At 47.2% G+C, this 16,720-nt stretch overlaps 1 protein-coding gene across 2 annotated transcripts in view; it reads left to right on the top strand.

Annotated features, from left to right (window-relative positions):
• TMEM63C (transmembrane protein 63C) overlaps positions 1 to 16,720 on the top strand; it is a 398,663-nt gene that overhangs the window by 173,527 nt on the left and 208,416 nt on the right. For both annotated transcript variants that reach the window (XM_069638011.1, XM_069638012.1), the window contains 3 exons: positions 3,921 to 4,008; positions 10,527 to 10,564; positions 12,029 to 12,171. In XM_069638011.1, the coding sequence (XP_069494112.1) occupies positions 3,921 to 4,008; positions 10,527 to 10,564; positions 12,029 to 12,171 (269 nt within the window). The remainder of the gene's footprint in view (positions 1 to 3,920; positions 4,009 to 10,526; positions 10,565 to 12,028; positions 12,172 to 16,720) is intronic.

The raw sequence follows: 16,720 nt of genomic DNA, 5'->3' as shown, positions 1-16,720 counted from the left end.
AAGCATTTAAAGAGGCGCCATGCCTTGAGTTTTACTCGGTAGTAAGAGGTGAGAACACCCTGCAGCAGGGATTGAAATTAAGGTTGGATAAGCAGGAGCTAAAAGCAGCTCCTTGGTATCCAGCACTAACCAATGACGAGGAGCTGCGGCTGGGGAACGAGGCGCTAGTACATAGGATTACGCAAGTCTAACTTCCACATAAGAGGCTAACATATCATTTTGTTCATTATTTAGAACCCCTTATGCTTTAAATATTGTATAGATGTACCCGTATGTTTATTTATGGATTGTACCAAACTCACAGTTCAGTTCACATAGGTGCATTTGTTCGGCATCATTTGGCTGAGGAGCCAAAGGTAGCTCCTCGTAGCTGTTGGTGCCAAGCTAACCAGGCTTTTCTAGGCTACAAGCATGAGCTGCATAGCTCCCAGCTCCCCTCAATGTCGAACCCTGCTGCAGAGACAGTGCTCCACCAACCCAAGCCCCCATTCGTCCTGCAAATCGGACCTTTGCCATTAATATTAACACAGGGAATTAGAATGGTCGAAATGTGTGTCTGTCTGTCTGTCTGTCTGTCTGTCCTTCCTCAAATCCGGTGTGTGGCAACGATTTTGGGGAATGGGGCAGGACCCTGAAACCTGAGGCAGCAAGGGAATGGCTGAAGATGGGCCAGAGTCTGTCTGTCTGTCTGGCAGCCATGAAGGTATTCCCTACAGCACTTATGTGAGGCTGGCATAAGGGAGAAGGAATGCCTTCCCCCCCCCCCCCCCCCCACAACTGAACCTTTGCTTATCAACTATAGGCTGAGTGAGGCGGCCATCTGTGGCACTGGGGAGGAACCCTGAAAACTGAGGCAATGAGGGATTGGCAGAGAGAGTGGCAAGAGTCTAGGCAGTACAGCTGTGAGGAGGGAGGCAGGGTGTTTGACTTTGGGTTTACCCCAAAAAATTTGAGAAGGAAGACTGAACGCACAATTATTGTGCATTCGATCTGGTATAATAAATTGAATCCCATAATACCAAATAAGGGGAGTGGGACTTGCGGGGGTGTCCCCTGCATACATCAGATACCCAGCGGGGGGGACACACAACTGAAATACAGTTTGAATTACAAAATGCAAACCAGTGGGCTTCGCAATTTTGTAATTCAGCATTTTGTATTCATTTTTTTACCCTAGATCCTTTGACTTCTGCATAGGGTGACCAGATGTGCCAGTTCTGCTGGGACGGTCCCGGTATTTTCACCTTGGTCCCAGCGTCCCAAGAGTCTTTTACATTTCAAAACCCCGTCCCGGGATTTGAGGGATGGATGGCTTCTGTTGCAGTTTTTGCCAGGAAGTGATTAACAAATTCTGATATCGGGCCCGGCACCACTCGCTTTTATGCCCCCATTTCTTCCCTGGCCCCTCTCCTCCAATGAGAGTGCTGTGCCTGCAACATATCCCATACTCTGCGTTGGAACAGGCCACCGACAAAGGAGTAGGACTACCGTTTTATCAGAGTCCTAGTTTTAGTCCATCTTTTGTGTTTGTCAACTAAAACGGTTGTCCCACCTCTATGTCTATCGCTTGTACCGTTTTTGGGGAGGTGGCGGAATTCTGGCCACCCTATTTCTGCAGAGTCTGTGTGTTTTAACCATGGAGGAATTAAAAGTAACCTATGACCTCAATGAGGCAGGATGTGTGGTTGGAGGGCGGGGGATACAGGGAAACCCAGAGTTTGAGGCAGACTGCCATTGGGGAATGCAGAGTGGCCTCCTGCAAAGCAGCCATGGGGGAGAGAGGGAGTCTCCAAAGGCTGTCACGCAGCCCTGGGTTCGAGATGAGATGGATAGTGAACGGCTGTAGCTGCTAGAGAGTGTGTGTGTGAGGGGATTCTGGGTGCATGGGGAGACCCTAGAGGATGTGGAAGGCAGGGGTGTTGCTAGGACTGGAAAAGATCCGGGGCTACGCTAATGTCAGGACTGTTGGGACTCGGGGCTAGCTAGACTTTTGGTTGTCGTCCCTGAGCTTCTATCTGGGGATACAGCCCCCCCTTATCAACGCCACTGGGGGGCTTTCATGGAAGATCAGGTGCAAGCATGCGTCTGTGTCGCAGAGCCTTTGAGAATAGAAAGGGCCCACAATAGATTTGAAGTGACGCGTGTGGGCTTCAGTCTGGCTTTCCTCTAAGCCAGACATTGATGCAGTAGAGGTTGTCTTCTAGGGGTGACGGTGGCTTTGCTGTGAGTGGGGGGTTGTGAATGCTGCTGTCTCCTATGTGTGTTCCTCTTACGTGACTAGCCTTGCTCCTCTCACTCCCGCCTCCACAAACACATTCTTGAGAAGGGTTGAGGAGAGCGACCGTCATCCCCAGCCCTTCAACCCATGTGCTGTGCATATTGAAGCCGACAGTGGCCAGGAGGCATGTGCCGGGGCGTGGGCGGGGATGTCGGGTGTGGTGACGGTGCTGTCTGGTTCACTTATTCTCCAATCACCTTCTGCCTGTCGATTCTCATTCGTCGAGGGCCGGCGATGGACGCGCCAACAGGAAGGCGGCGATTCTGTCTATGATTTGCCTTCACCCTTTGGAAGGGCTGGGGTGGTTACATGTCTTTATATCGAGGTAATATATAACAAATGCCCATATATCGAATTTTTTTATCTTGAAAACCTTTATAGTGAATGTATTTTTTTTTTGGTGTGGGGGTACCCCCCAAATCCCTGTTTCCCACCCCTAAAAACCCATCCCAGCCGTTTTCCCCTCAAAAATGTGACCCTTTACCTAACCACAAATGGATTCACTATAAAGGTTCTCAAGATGGAAGATCCGCTATATGGGCATTCAATATATAGGATTCGATATAAACACTGTATACGGCTTGGGTCCGCTGCGCAGCATGGAGTGTCACCTGAAATTCTGGGATTGCTTCGCGTTGCATCAAATTCTGCAAGATTTAGATGGGGTTGCATTCTCGCGCTCTCCTGTGCAGTTGTTTGTCCCTTCTCTCTTGCCTTCCTGTTTCTTTCACTCCTTCAATTCACAGTTCCCATCTTCTCCTCCCCTCCCCTTCGGTTGTCCTTTCTCCCCTCCCTTGCTTATTCCTCTTCTTCCTTTCTCTTCTCCCCTCTCCTTCCATTCTTCCCACTTCATCCTCTCCTCTCATTCCATTGTCTCTTCCCCCTCCCTCGTTTGCTTCTCATCACTCCTCCCTTTCTCCTCTCAGCCCACTGGCTTCCCACTCCCCTCCTCCCATTGATTTTTGTCACTCCATTCTCTTCTCTTCCTTGTCTTCCCTCTCCCGCCTTCTCTCCCAGTGTCCTTTCTGTGCTCCCTTCCTCTTCTTCCACTGTCTTCCTACTCCCTTCCTTCTCTCCTCCCATTGTCCTTTCTCCCTCCCTCTTCTTCCACTGTAATACCTCCCTTTCTTCTCTTCTCACATCCCTTCCTCCTCTCTTCTGTCACTCTCCCCTCCCTTCTCTCGTCCCATTATTCTTTCTGCCCTCCCTTCCCCAACTGTCTTCCTCCTCCCATCCTTTTCTCTACCCGTTGTCATTTCTCCCATCCTCCTCTAGTCTTCTACACACTTCGCTCGACCTTCCTTCCCTCCTCCCATTGTCCTGTATACCCCCTGCCTCTCCTTCAGTGTCTTTGCCATACCTTTCTTCTTCCTTCCCATTGTCCTTTCTCCCTCCCTCGCTTCTCCCTTCCTTCACTTATATTGCTCAGGATTCCATCCTTACATCTCTGCTCCCTTCCATTACTTGTCTCCTTCCCTCCCACTCCTCTACTCCCTTTCTAATTTCCTCCCCCTCCTTTGCACCTCCTTCCCCATTCATTCGCCCCTTACGTGTGTCCTCTTTGTACTGCACCTCCACACTCCCTTTCCCCCCCATCTCCTCTAATTTCCAGTGTGTTCCATTTTGTGCTCCTCTCTCGTAGCCTCACGTCTCTGTTCTACGGGGAACAGAGTGAGAAAGAAAAATCCCCTTCTGAAACCAGCCCATCGGATCTAGACAGCCGGGATGTGGTGAGTCCTCTCAACGCGAGATGTTTGGTTCGTCTAGTCCATAAAGCTCATGACCCAATAATGCTTCCTTCCTTTATAGGATGATGGGCTGGTTGTAGGACAATGCGTGTATGATACATCGGTAGAAGTTGAGTAATTTGACTTTAGAAGGGATAGATCGAACGTTGGATGATGGATTGTAGGGTATGTGGATTGAATGTTGGATGATGGGCCATTGCATTGGACAGATAAATTGAACATTGGTTGATTGATGGTAGGTTGGATAGATTGAATGTTGGATGATGAATAAACTCTTAGTAGGATGATGTGTTGGGTGTTCGACGTCTTGTAGAGTGGATAGGCTGCCTTGCGGTTCATTAATTGTTCCTGGACTGGGATGACTTTTGGATGGATTGTACGATGGGTGGTCTGTAGGATAAATGGGTTGACTGTTGGACAATGGACAATTGCATTGAACAGATAAATTGAACATTGTTTGAATGATGGTAGGTTGGATAGACTGAATGGTGGATGATGAATAAACTCTTAGTAGGATGATGTGTTGGGTGTTTGACGTCTTGTAGAATGGGTAGGCTGCCTTGCAATGAATTAATTTTTCCTGGACTGGGATGACTTTTGGATGGATTGTACGATGGGTGAACGGTAGGAATGATGGGTTGACTGTTGGACGATGGGCCATTGCATTGAACATCAAATCGTATTATGGTAAAGGCTTGCTTTGGTGCATTTGTTCTTAGCATACTTCATGGTAGGAGTCCCCACAAAGACCTCCAACCAATATTTAGTGAGTTTTTCTCTCTAGGTAGTGATTGTATCAACCTTTTTGAGAAGCTGAGACACTGGATCAGAACTGCAGAATACACTGGACTGTATCTGGAAGTGTTGTGATGGTATTCTGTGTAGGTACGACATCTGTAGTGTGCCCTCTGTTCTTACCACATGCGTTATGTCCCATACAGGGTAGGGAAGGTTCCAGCTTCCTCAAGCTTTTAATGGGGTTTAGTGTAAACCGCCCTCTGCCGTGAGAGGGAACCATTGGTGTCGGTTTATTGGAGTATGCAGTCCCGCCCACCTCATTTTAATATAATCTTCTTGATTCCTATTGGCTATTAGGTGGATAAAGATAATGATGGCGATATCGAATAGGCTTCCTTGCTGCATGTTCAGCTGAAGCACAAGAGGAGCCAGGGATATTCTTCTGTGCGACTGGTGCTCTAACAAAACTGTCCAAAACCCACTTGCGATCGCAGCCCTCACCCCACAGACAAGAACACAAGGAGTACAGCATGATAGACCCCTTCCCAAACAAAGCGAAGAAAGTCATTTTCCATGCGTTAATAACACAACGTGGAGCAGAACTACAACTGCCTCATTCATAAAACTCTCAAGCACCACAATATCTCACCTCAATGCCACCAGGATGGAATGAATGAAGAAAGAGAGTTGCCACAGTCCAGAACTAGCAGGGTAACCTTTACAGTGAACTAGATACTGAGAACCCACTCAAGGATTTTACTAAACCAAATCTTGGAAACTTTCAATTGCTCAAGGCAGTCCACCATTTCGAGAGCAGTCAAATTAAATTGTTGCCGAAGGGAACTGGCTTTGTCTTTCACGTGAGAAACCTGAAACACTGCCCCTCTAACCCCCCCCCCCCCCACCCTCAAACCTCCTAATAAGAAGGCAAAGCACCAATGGGTTAACAATGCACATATCCACCCAGAGCCAACAAAACCAGGGTCCTATTTCAACAGGTAGAAACTGGAAAGAAGCCATGAGGATAACCAAATCACCCACAGAATATTTCATACTCTATTTTATCTTCACATGCTTGTAAACGTGTAATCTCTAGGGACTAATGAGCAAGTCTATTACAGCCTCTGCAGAAAGCAGTCTGAAGCAGAAACCACTTCTGAAAAAATTCACGTGTGCAAAGCAAGTAAACTCTGCCATTGAAAGGAGCACTCTCCAATGTTATTTACATTTTATTTTTTAAAGGGGGAATATTGTTACCCTGTGTCGTTTACTCTCTCTGTTAATCCATTAGTTTGATGATGATAGAGGAAAGGGGCTTCTCTAGACCGTGTTCCTAAAACGTACCCTTTCCTAAAACCTAGAAATAAATTGTGTGTCCATCAGGAAAAAAGTCTCTAGGCCATCTACGAAGCCATAAAGTATACACCAAAAAAGTACTACAAGTAGGCAACTTCTCCAATGGATTAAAATGGATTAAAATATGCACCAACTCTCGGTAGCCTCCATACTAGGGGTATACAGACATTTTCCAGAGGGGCCAAATGTTTGGTTTGGTCTTTGGCCTTTGTCTGGGGGCTACATTTATCACTGGCCACTGCCAAAAACAGAAAGCCACTCAACACACTAATATTTCCATTGCAATGATAATATGAGTTCCAAGTCACGAGAAAAATAATGTGATATTCTTCCAGACAAATACAAGGAATTGTGGTTGCTTCTTGCACTAAATAGAGCATTAGAAAAGAGGCAAGTAACATTTTATATTAAATGGAAGGATGCACATTTTAATTTGTAGGAAGTTTGGGGGTTAAGGAATAATTGTGAAAAAAATAACATTGGGCACAAGTATATAGCACTTTGAGGAAGTATCACTGACCAAAAATGAGATGGGATTCAAACATATTTTAGAAAATAATTGTGACTTGAGACTTTGCTTGGCATAGGATGGTAAACTATGCACGTTATCAGGGTCCGGCTTGACTGAATTCCACAGGAGTTGATGCTGGCCCCACAGACCCCTCACCAGGAGTTCACCTCTCAACCCTAAAGTAAAAGCTGAGCTGAGAACCCCAAGAAAGGGAAATGGGAATTTGGATAAAATAACAACGGAAACATTGCAGCCCTGCAACCTTCTGGTAGGCTCTGGTATCTGTAGTAAACAAATACACTTGGTTACTTATACATTATCGTAAACCTTTTTCTCTATTTTTAAAAACAAACTCTAACTTTACCTCTTATACCTCTGTTTAAGACTTAGAGGTTAATTATCTTTATGGAATATCTTGTAAACTGTTGTAATGTTTTAGTGCATATTGTCACTAGCCATTCCAGTCTCTTTAATATCCTAAAGAAAAATGACTCTTGAAAACACCTTACAACCTTAGATATTCTTCTTTGACTTTTAAGTTCATTTAACTCCAGTAAGTTCGAATTTTCAAATACTCTTGAGAAATGCAGTCTTTCTTGAAGTATTGAATTCTCTTTTGTGTGAAAATTGTATTTAAGTAGGAACTCATAAACTTTCTTGAATGCTACTGCTTCTTCTGCGTGTGAATCTTTTCTTTGTTACACATATGAATATATAGTTACTTTCTTGAATAACTTATACACTCTCTGCAACCATGCGATTAACATGCGAAATTGCAAGACGTGAGAAATTGTCCTCGCGCTAAAAAATTACACGCGCACCTTATAAATACACGCGCACGTGAAACACGTGCACCTTAACAAATACACGCACATGTTAACAAGTTCACGTGTACGTGAAACACGCGCTCGCACTGAAAAACTATGCGCGATAGTTCCAATGGACCCACGCTCAGTTAATATGGGCTCGCGCTCTATCGCAATCCAACACGCGCTCTCATACGCACGCGCTCCCAACGACGTTGCTGAAGACACGAAGACTTGCGCGCACGTTAATCAGTCTTGAAACACATTTCACGCTATTAACAACTTTATAACTTGCGCGCACAGTCTTTTCAATTATTTTCCATATTGTATATAAACTGTAAACGTTTTCTCTTCTTATAGTAAACTGTAAACTTCTAAACTCTTTAAGTTTCTGATGTAAAATGGAAGTTCACTGTGAGAATCTTTAAGCTCACCTGATGTCTTCTTGATCACTCTGGCTCAGCAACGATTTTCTCACTTCTTTAGTAAATCTTCTGAACTCTGAAAGGCCTCACTTAAGGAGCTTAACTAATGTACAACCAGCCACTGAATTACTTTGGATGAGAGGCAGTTTAGAATCTTGCTCACCTCCCAAGAATCTAACCCATTATCCTATCCACCAATCAGAAAAACCAAACATACTTTTATTCCTTAAACCAATCAGATTAAGTTTCTTTCTCTCCATCTTGACTAGGGCAACCACAATGTTAATTCTATGTACATACTCTTCCTGATTACTACTCCAGCCAGGCCTGACACACGTGAGGCTGTACAGTACCTGGTGTGTGGCAACTATCCTTCGGGAGGGGGGGGGGGTAGGTCAGAAGTCCTAGCCTCTCATATGGGGCCAGTCTGTCCTTTGCTAATTTGAATCCTGAGCCAAGGCCGACTTAGCCTTTTGATCCTATAATAATAGTGGCTCTTTTGCAGCCCCCTGGCAGAATGCCAAATATAAGAAAATGAGAACACAGGTTATTGCACTCTGCCGGGGCTCCCTGGCTCCCAGGGCTTGGGGACGGTAGACACACATAGGAAACAAATGGCCAAGGCTGGTGACATCATCCCTAACCGTCCTGGAGTTCTGGCTGGGAGGGATGGGCAGCCTGCCAGGGGTCCCTGTGACCCCCGCTGCACTTGGGGACTGTCGTATAAGAACACTGGTTATTACACTCGGCCGGGACTCCCTGGGACTGCCGCTCGGGGCTTGGGGACAGTAGACCCACATGGGAAACGAATGGCCAAGGCCGGTGACATCACCCCTGACCATCGTGGAGTTCTGGCTGGGAGGGACGGCAGCCTGCCAGGGGTCCCTGTGACCCCCGCTGCACTTGGGGACTGTCATATAAGAGCACAGGTTATTACACTCTGCCGGGGCTCCCAGGGACTGCCGCTGGGCTTGGGGACAGTAGACCCACATGGGAAACGAATGGCCAAGGCCGGTGACATCACCCCTTACCATCCTGGAGTTCTGGCTGGGAGGGAGGCCAGCAACTAAACATACAAGGGCTGCAAATTGCATCAGGGAAGGATGCATATGAGACGTTAACGAACACAGGATGGCACCGGTGGGACATTTGAGGCTATGCTGTCATCTGGCGGCAACACAACACAACACATGCAGATGCAATTCTGCACCAATTCCAAATCCAAAACATATGGTTTGCCAATGCTCGGTATGTCATGCTTTTATCTGTCTTTTACGAGATATATCCATTTATATATTTAATTATTGTTAGCCGCTGGCACACATCACTTGTTACTGTGGAAGACTGGCCTTCTGCCTTGACCCGGAAGTTGATGGTAAAATAACACTTGAGAGGTTTAGCAGAGAAGCTGTAAACTTATCAATCCATCGGGCCTTTTGGCTTCATGGCTGCAGCGTTGCCTGGCTTTGCAGCAAAGGCCGCAATTGGCCCATGTGCTCCACAATGAGTCGCCATGTCCTAGTCCAAGCATTATCCTAACATTACATGTGCTGGCAATCTAGATGATGCAAAAGTCGTGCTGTGCATAAAATAACGCAGCCTGCCAGACATGCATCCATTCCAAAGCAGCGCATGCAAACAAATTGCGGGGGACAGTTTGAAATGTATAAAGAAAGTTAGCTCGCAGCAACAACTGCCTCTATGGCGGTTTTCCAACTCCAGGCCTCGAGGGCCGGATCCATGCCGGGTTTTCAGGATACCCCCCATGAATATTCATGAGCTACAGTTGCATACAATGATTCTAAATGCATGCAAACTTCTTCTCATGAATATTATTGAGAGATATCCAGAAAACCCATCAGGATTCCGGCCCTAGAGGTCCGGAGTTGGACATCCCATCTTTTTATGAAGGATTTCTTATTTTGCCACCTGTTCGCTGAAAACAGAGTCTTTAAATTGCTTTCTGCCAGAAGAAGCTGCTGCAGACGCTCCAGGCAATGAGCTCTCCCAGGGACTCTTTATTTTCTTTGAAAAGTTTCAAGAATGAAAGGCTCCGTTCTCTTCACCCCTGGACCAGTAAACCAACTCCACGAGAACGTCTAAAAAGGTTTGTTCAACTGGCAATACTCTGCAAATTCGGGTTGTATGGTGTTCGACCGAATAAGTTCTCTCAGGCCTAGTACTGGATGCATGCATACAGTTACTTTTGCTGGTCGTAGAATGGAGGTGTTGCTATTGCTGGCTGAATAAAGGGTTTGTAGGCCTAATAGGATGGTGGTTCACTGCGCGGATGTAATGGCAGCGCTCGTGCTATGTAGAGGCCAGTGGTTGGTTGTAAGCTAGTGGGTTGTCCCATGGATGCTTGAAAAGTAGAATGGTGGATGGTGCAACTTCAGTGATGGATATGTTACAAATTGTGGTGCTATGTGGATTGTGTGCTGGCTTTACAATGGTCTGTAGAACGTAAGAGTCAGCAGCGTGCTGTGAATTGGACATCTCCCTCCCCTCATCAACCCTCCTCTACCCCTCACGGCAAAGTATTTCTGACACAAACGTCTATGCATCATGCGCTCAACCTACTAAGCTATCTTTTTGTCTGGCCTGTAAATTATTGACCTGGCGCGTATGTCCCATTGCAGTATTTGAACCTCTGTTGTCTTGCAGGGCTTCTGCTCATGGCTGACTTCGATATACCAGATGAAGTGAGTATTATTTCGGGTGTTCCAACTGACCCTTCCCCCCTTCTCCCTTGCAAAGCATGTAAAAAAACATTTCCCCACACAAGAGTCCTCCCCAGATTCACAGCTTTCAAGTAGCCCCATGTCTGTCTTTTCCCATCGTTTGCTAGGACTTGTAGTTTAGTTTTTGCCACTAGAGGTCTGGGCCTACAAATCCCAGCATGCAAAGTGAAAATGCAGGACTGGCTCTTGGTGTCGTGCAGGACATGCGGTCACTTGGCAGCTATGCAGATTCCTAAACCTGGGTACCTGCAACAATGGAACATTGTTCCACTAATCCGAGAAAAAGGTTTGTGAGAATTCCTGAGGTGATGCTCTTGGGCAAAGGTCTGTCTACAAGGAAGCCATTTATTTTTTGGCACTATCGAAGCAGGGCCCTAGAATGCAAGGTTCTGGTGAGACTTGTTATTTAGGTCACTGGGTGAGGTACATTTGACCCGTCCGGAGGGTTTTGTGTCTCTTTTTCCCCCTTCAATATTTTTCACTTTCCAAGCAGATTTTTTCACTCAAATGTTCTTCCACTCCCCCCCTCTTCCCCCTCCCTGGTTAGGATGTTCTTCAACGTTTGGCTCGCCAGATGTTTTGAACAATAACCTCTGTTAGGAGAGACTTTCTTTTGCAACTTTGGGGTCTACTTCAATGGGACCCGAGCATTTGCGCTGAATGATTTGGACCCTAACCTGACTTTTTAGGGAGTGGGATCTGTTTTAACCTCCCTCCCCCTTTTAATGGTTTGGGGTGCACTTTTCAGTCCCCATGGTTACCAGTGCAGTACCTTTTGGGGCAATCCTCCTACCTTTCATCTGGTGAGTACTTCAAGGAAACCAGGTTTCTCCGTATTTTCTTTTAAGTGCATCTGTTGTACTTTCAAATGCAAGGTTTGGTGGCAGTGTTACCTCTTTTTAACATTTGTGGGTGCACTACACCCCCCCGTTATATTTTCACCACAAAGTGGGCATTTCTACCACAATGGTGGTCAAAAATGGCTACTGCTTCGTTTTTAATCCCTGGCTTGTCGTTTGGTATTAGTTGCCCATACAGACTAGGAGGAACATTTTATACAATTAATTTAGTTTGTATTGAGATGATCTGTGGAAATGCAGATTTAAATATTTGCTTTCATGATATTTGTACATTAATAAATTATTGTTTTTGATTGTCATTATGATTGTGCTTGTTTGGAACAAATTTGTGACGCCTGATCGAAATGTAATCAAGTAGCTGATCGAATGGTGATGGTTGGGTAAGTGAAATCTTCTGGTGCAAAATGTTTTGATACTATGTAGGATTTGAACCAGAAGTACACAGGTGCACATGAGAACGTTTCTTCTATTTTGGTTCCTTGGGGAAAATGCCTGGATCTTAAGAACAGGCCCACAGACAGTAAACCCAATCTACAACCTGAGCATTGGTGCTCCTCTCTTGCAGGGATGAGGAGATCCAAAGCAAGTGCGGAATCGACGCCACAACCTACCTCTCGTTCCAGCGGCACATTCTCGTGCTCCTGATGATCATGTGTGTCTTCTCCATTGCCGTCATCCTGCCCGTCAACTTCTCCGGAAATCTCCTGGGTATGCGATTCAGATACTTTGTTGTGAAATTGAAAGCATTCCTACAGGACGCCATTAGAGTAGTCTGTGGGTCTCTTTCCCTTTCTATAATTTTCTATGCATATACTATCCATAAACCCCCCAAAAAACAGTGTATCAGGACAATGCTTATCGCTAAATAGGCTGCTTCAATTTTTCAGAATTTTAGCATACAGTCGGCACTGAACTGGAAAAAGTGCAAGTCACGGAAATGTCAAAAATCACAACAGCCTATCTCGATGAATTCACTTTTTGAGAATTTTAAAAAAATCTATCTATAATTGGGCCTGCCAGGAGGTTGTGTGTGAAGAAATGTGCTGTGATTCTGTGGACCATTCCTGTGCATCTGCACACAGTCTGAATACCAATATTGCACTCAGAATACATGTTGGCACAAGACATACACACGTGAATACACACGAAATATGACCTGCGTATATGTTACGCTCAGAAGCACAATATACACATACACTAAGCAAAGAGGGTAAGTTTGGAGTATGCAAAAAGAATATGCGCAGACACAGGAACGTGAGGAACCACAGTATGTACACATATATAATGGACTACTATACTGCAACGAGGGGGGCCTGGTTCCCTGTAATACTCTGAGTTAACCAGGTAGCCAGTCAAGAGGAAGACAGGGACATTAGCAGGGGAAGGGGAGGGAGAAGGCAGAAGAGAAAAGGGAAGGTCTTGTGAAGCTTCGCGGAACTTAAGGAGATGCGGCTCAAGTCTGAGAGGGGCAGGGAGACGCCTGTGGAGGAGCGAGATCTACCCCTCACTCTCTGCCTGGAAAAGCATCTGATATGCAAAGAGTTGGAGCTAGAAGACTGAAGGGCTTTAGCAGGGAGGCATTAGGGAGAGAGTGGGGATATAGTGGGGTCCCACGCCCCGGAAGTCCTTGTGGATGATGCTGGGGGTCTTGAACTTGATCCATGCAGCAACCGGGAGCCAGTGGAGAGATTTTAAGGCTGGAGAGATACGGTCCCTGGGCTTCAGGCAGAGGATAAGTCTCGCAGTCCTGTTCTGGATTGGTTGAAGGGGGTGAAGGGTGGAGTTGGGAATATTGAGGAAGAAGCTGCTGCAGTAGCCTTGCCTGGAGAGGACCAGCGCTTTGGAGGCATTGGGTTTCTGGGGGAAGGTGAGGAAAGGGAGAATGCCCCTGAGGAGGTGCAGCTGAACGTGGGCCTTCTTGATAAGGTATGTGATGTGAGAGGAGAAGGAGAGAGAGGAGTCAAAGATGACTCGGAAGGTTTTTTGTCTAACAAGAGGGTGAGGGGCCCCATGGAGGGCGGCCAGAGTGTGGGAGGGAAAGAGGCAGCATTAAGCATCTTACTGGCATTACGGCAGAGATCGTTAGCAGTGCACCATGCCTGAATAGCAGACAGGCAGTCTGGAATGAGAGAGGAGGAGGCAGAGGAGAGCAGCTTGAAGGAGCGCTTTGTGTTGTCTGCATAACAATAGAAGTTAGGAGAGAAGGTAGAGCTCAAATGGGCTAGTGGGGCCAGCCCAGGTAGACTTTAAAAAGCCAAGGCGAGAGGATAGACCCCTGAGGGACACAGCAGGTGGAGAGAAAGATGGTGGCGAGAAAAGGGCCCAGTTGAACCTGGGAAGGTCTGTCCGAGTGGAAGGGGGTCAACTAGTCCAGAGTCAGGTCCGTGATGCCAAGGGTATCACGGAATCGATTTATCAGGATGGCATGATTGACCGTATCAAAGGCAGAGAAAAGAAGGGAAGGAGAGCTGGAATCGTGATTAGAGAGCAAGTCTTCCCGGGGGTTCAGGAGAGCAGTTTGCATGCTTCTGGCAGCTCTGAAGCCAGAAACAACCAAAAGATTCAGTGTGATGGATAAGCTTCTCCAAGAGTTTGCCCAGGAAGAGGGTAATGGAGATAGAGTGGTAGTTTGCCGGACAGGAAGGGTCAGATGAAGGCTTTTTAAGGGGAGGGTGCACAAGGGGGTGCTTGAGGAGTGAGGGGAAGGATCCATTGGCAAAGGAGCACTTGCAGAAATCAGCCAAGGCTGAAGCAAGGGAGACAATGTTGTGTTTGATCATTCTGGAGTAGCAGGGGATCACCTGTTTGGATGAGACTTTCATCGAGCAGACTTGTCAGGTTTTATGGGAGAAAAAGAGGATAGTAGGAAGGGAGAGGAGAGGGGGGCCAAGGAAGGCCTGAGAGCGGTTAAGGGACAAGGATGAAGAGTAGAGGAGAGTGAGGACAAGACGTCATTAGTTTTAGAAAGGAAGTGAGAGGTCAGAGAAGTACAGAGGGCCAGGGAAGGCAGAGGAGAATTGGAGACTGCAGCAGGATTGGCAGGGTTTCCTGCAGATTTTGAAAAGTTGCGCCTTTTTGTGAGGGGCTGCAAAGATGAAGGCTTGAATATAGGCCCTTTTCCTTGAACAGGTGGATAGTCTGTATTGCCTTTGGAGCAGACTGCAGGCCAGTTTCTCAGAGGATGTGCTCGAAGCCTGCCATTTCCGCTCAGCCGCCCTGCACTTACATTTCAGAACGGTTAAGTCAGAGTCACACCAAGAGTTGCACTTGGATGCAGGTTTAATGTTGATCCTCATGCCCGGGGCAAGGATGTATAGAGAGTTGGAGATGGAGAGTTGTAGATTAATAAGGGCCGTGTCGGGGTGAGAGTCCTTGGCAGGAGGAGAAGTAAAGGTGACGGCAAAAGCAGCAACTGATACTCGCTTCATACATCAAATGACGGAGAGGGAGGCTGACAGTGGAAGCGGGGGCTCAGTCGGGGAACCCAGGAGGTCCACGTGAGCGGACAGGAGAGCATGATCAGACCAGGAGAGAGGAGTAACGAGAGGGTTGGAGATGGGGATGCCTGAAGAGATGAGAGCCTCCAAGGTGTGTCTGTCTGAGTGCGTTGGACCGGAGGGATGAATGGTGAGGGAAATGGAGTCGCAGAGTTTGCGGAAGAGACCAGAGGCTGCATCAGAGGAATCGAGGTGAATATTGAAGTCTCAGAGGAGGAGGTGCTTCAAGGAGGAGGCCAGGAGAGAAGAGGTGAGGTCAGCCCATCTTGGAGGAAGTGGGAGACCTGTGCAGGGGCCTGTAGATGGTGGTCAGAGTTAGAGATAGGACAGGAGAGACACCAAGCTTGCAGACAAGGCATTCAAAAGAGAGTAGTGGTTATAATACTAGCACGGAATCACTCAAGGAAGATCAGGGCAACTCCGCCGCCGGGCCGTTTAGGGCTTGGCTTAGAGAGGGTCTTGTGCCCCTAAGGGAGGAGTGTGTCAAAACACGTGACGGAGCTGGCAGTGAACCACGACTCGGTAAGAGCGAAGACGTCAAGGTCTTCAAGGAGGTTGCAGATGTCAGAGGAGTGTTTGACGGCAGAGCAAGAGTTGAGGGTGGCTAACTGGAGCAGGTTACCACTTTTGAAGGACTTCCCAGGAGGGGTACAGGAGGGGTATAGGAGTGTGGTACAGGGGAGGAGGGGTAAAGGAGTGTGGTACACCCATCAGAGGTGGCAGAGGGGCAAGAGGGGTGGCAGAAAGAAGAGTGGCAGGAGAGGGGAGGAAGTTGATGAGAGACGGAAGACGTCTAGCGAGAAGGAGGAGGTTGGGCTGGGAACCCTGGACCAGGACAGTGCCATTAAGGTAGACATTAATGATGACACTGGAGGACAGGAATGATGCCAAGAGTACTTCCCAACAGGTACCACCATTAATGGGACAGGAAGAGAAAGGGGAGCGCACAGAGACCTTAAGGGGGATCCAAAGGTCCCGAGAAGGAGCGACAGAGGATGTCGGTGAAAGTCTGTCTGGAGGAAGCATTGACATGGGTGTCGGAGATGGGCAGGCCTGGATTGGAGACCAGGAGATCCTTCCTGAAACTTTTACGTCCTCCAAGTGATAGGATAGGAGATAGAATAGCAATTAGAGAAGATGGGGGAGATTGAGAGCACGATTGAGAGAGAGTGTGGAGAGGAGGAAGGAGAGAGGGAGGAACTGCAGATCACGGCGCCAACTCCGACCAACAGCAATGAAACAATCTAGAGTCCAGTTTCCAGGACGAGAAAGGGTTTAGGTTACATCCTATAAGAGAAAACAGGACACCTAGAAACAAGTTATCGGGACAGGGGGGAAGATCCTAGAAAGAGGGGAAGAGGGAAAGGCCTTGTTTCTATCACAGCAGTGAGCACAAGAACACACAGATTACACTCCTAGAAAAGGGGGGGGGCTAGTTATTCTTTTTTTGTTTTATTTATTTTGTGTTGAGAATTACACCCCTGCCAACCACATGACATAACCACCTCTCTGAATTCCAACATCCAGCTTTCTGCCCTTTGCCCCCTTGGTTCTCATACACCTGCCCCATTGGTGCCCTTGGTTCCCCACAATTCACAACTTAATTCCCCAGCACCAGACCCTCTAGTAATCCAGCCCCTGCCCTTAGCATTCCACGCTGCCCACATGCCCCACCCACGGGCTTTCATGGGAGTGTCGGGACAGGACGCCCAATTCTGCGTGGAAATGATTGCATTAGCCTGCCCCCCTGGGCCATGGAT

This window comes from Ambystoma mexicanum, chromosome 14 (assembly GCF_040938575.1).
Source record: "Ambystoma mexicanum isolate Mex_15411 chromosome 14, UKY_AmexF1_1, whole genome shotgun sequence".
Taxonomy (NCBI): domain Eukaryota; kingdom Metazoa; phylum Chordata; class Amphibia; order Caudata; family Ambystomatidae; genus Ambystoma; species Ambystoma mexicanum.
This window is presented reverse-complemented; position numbering and strand designations above follow the sequence as displayed.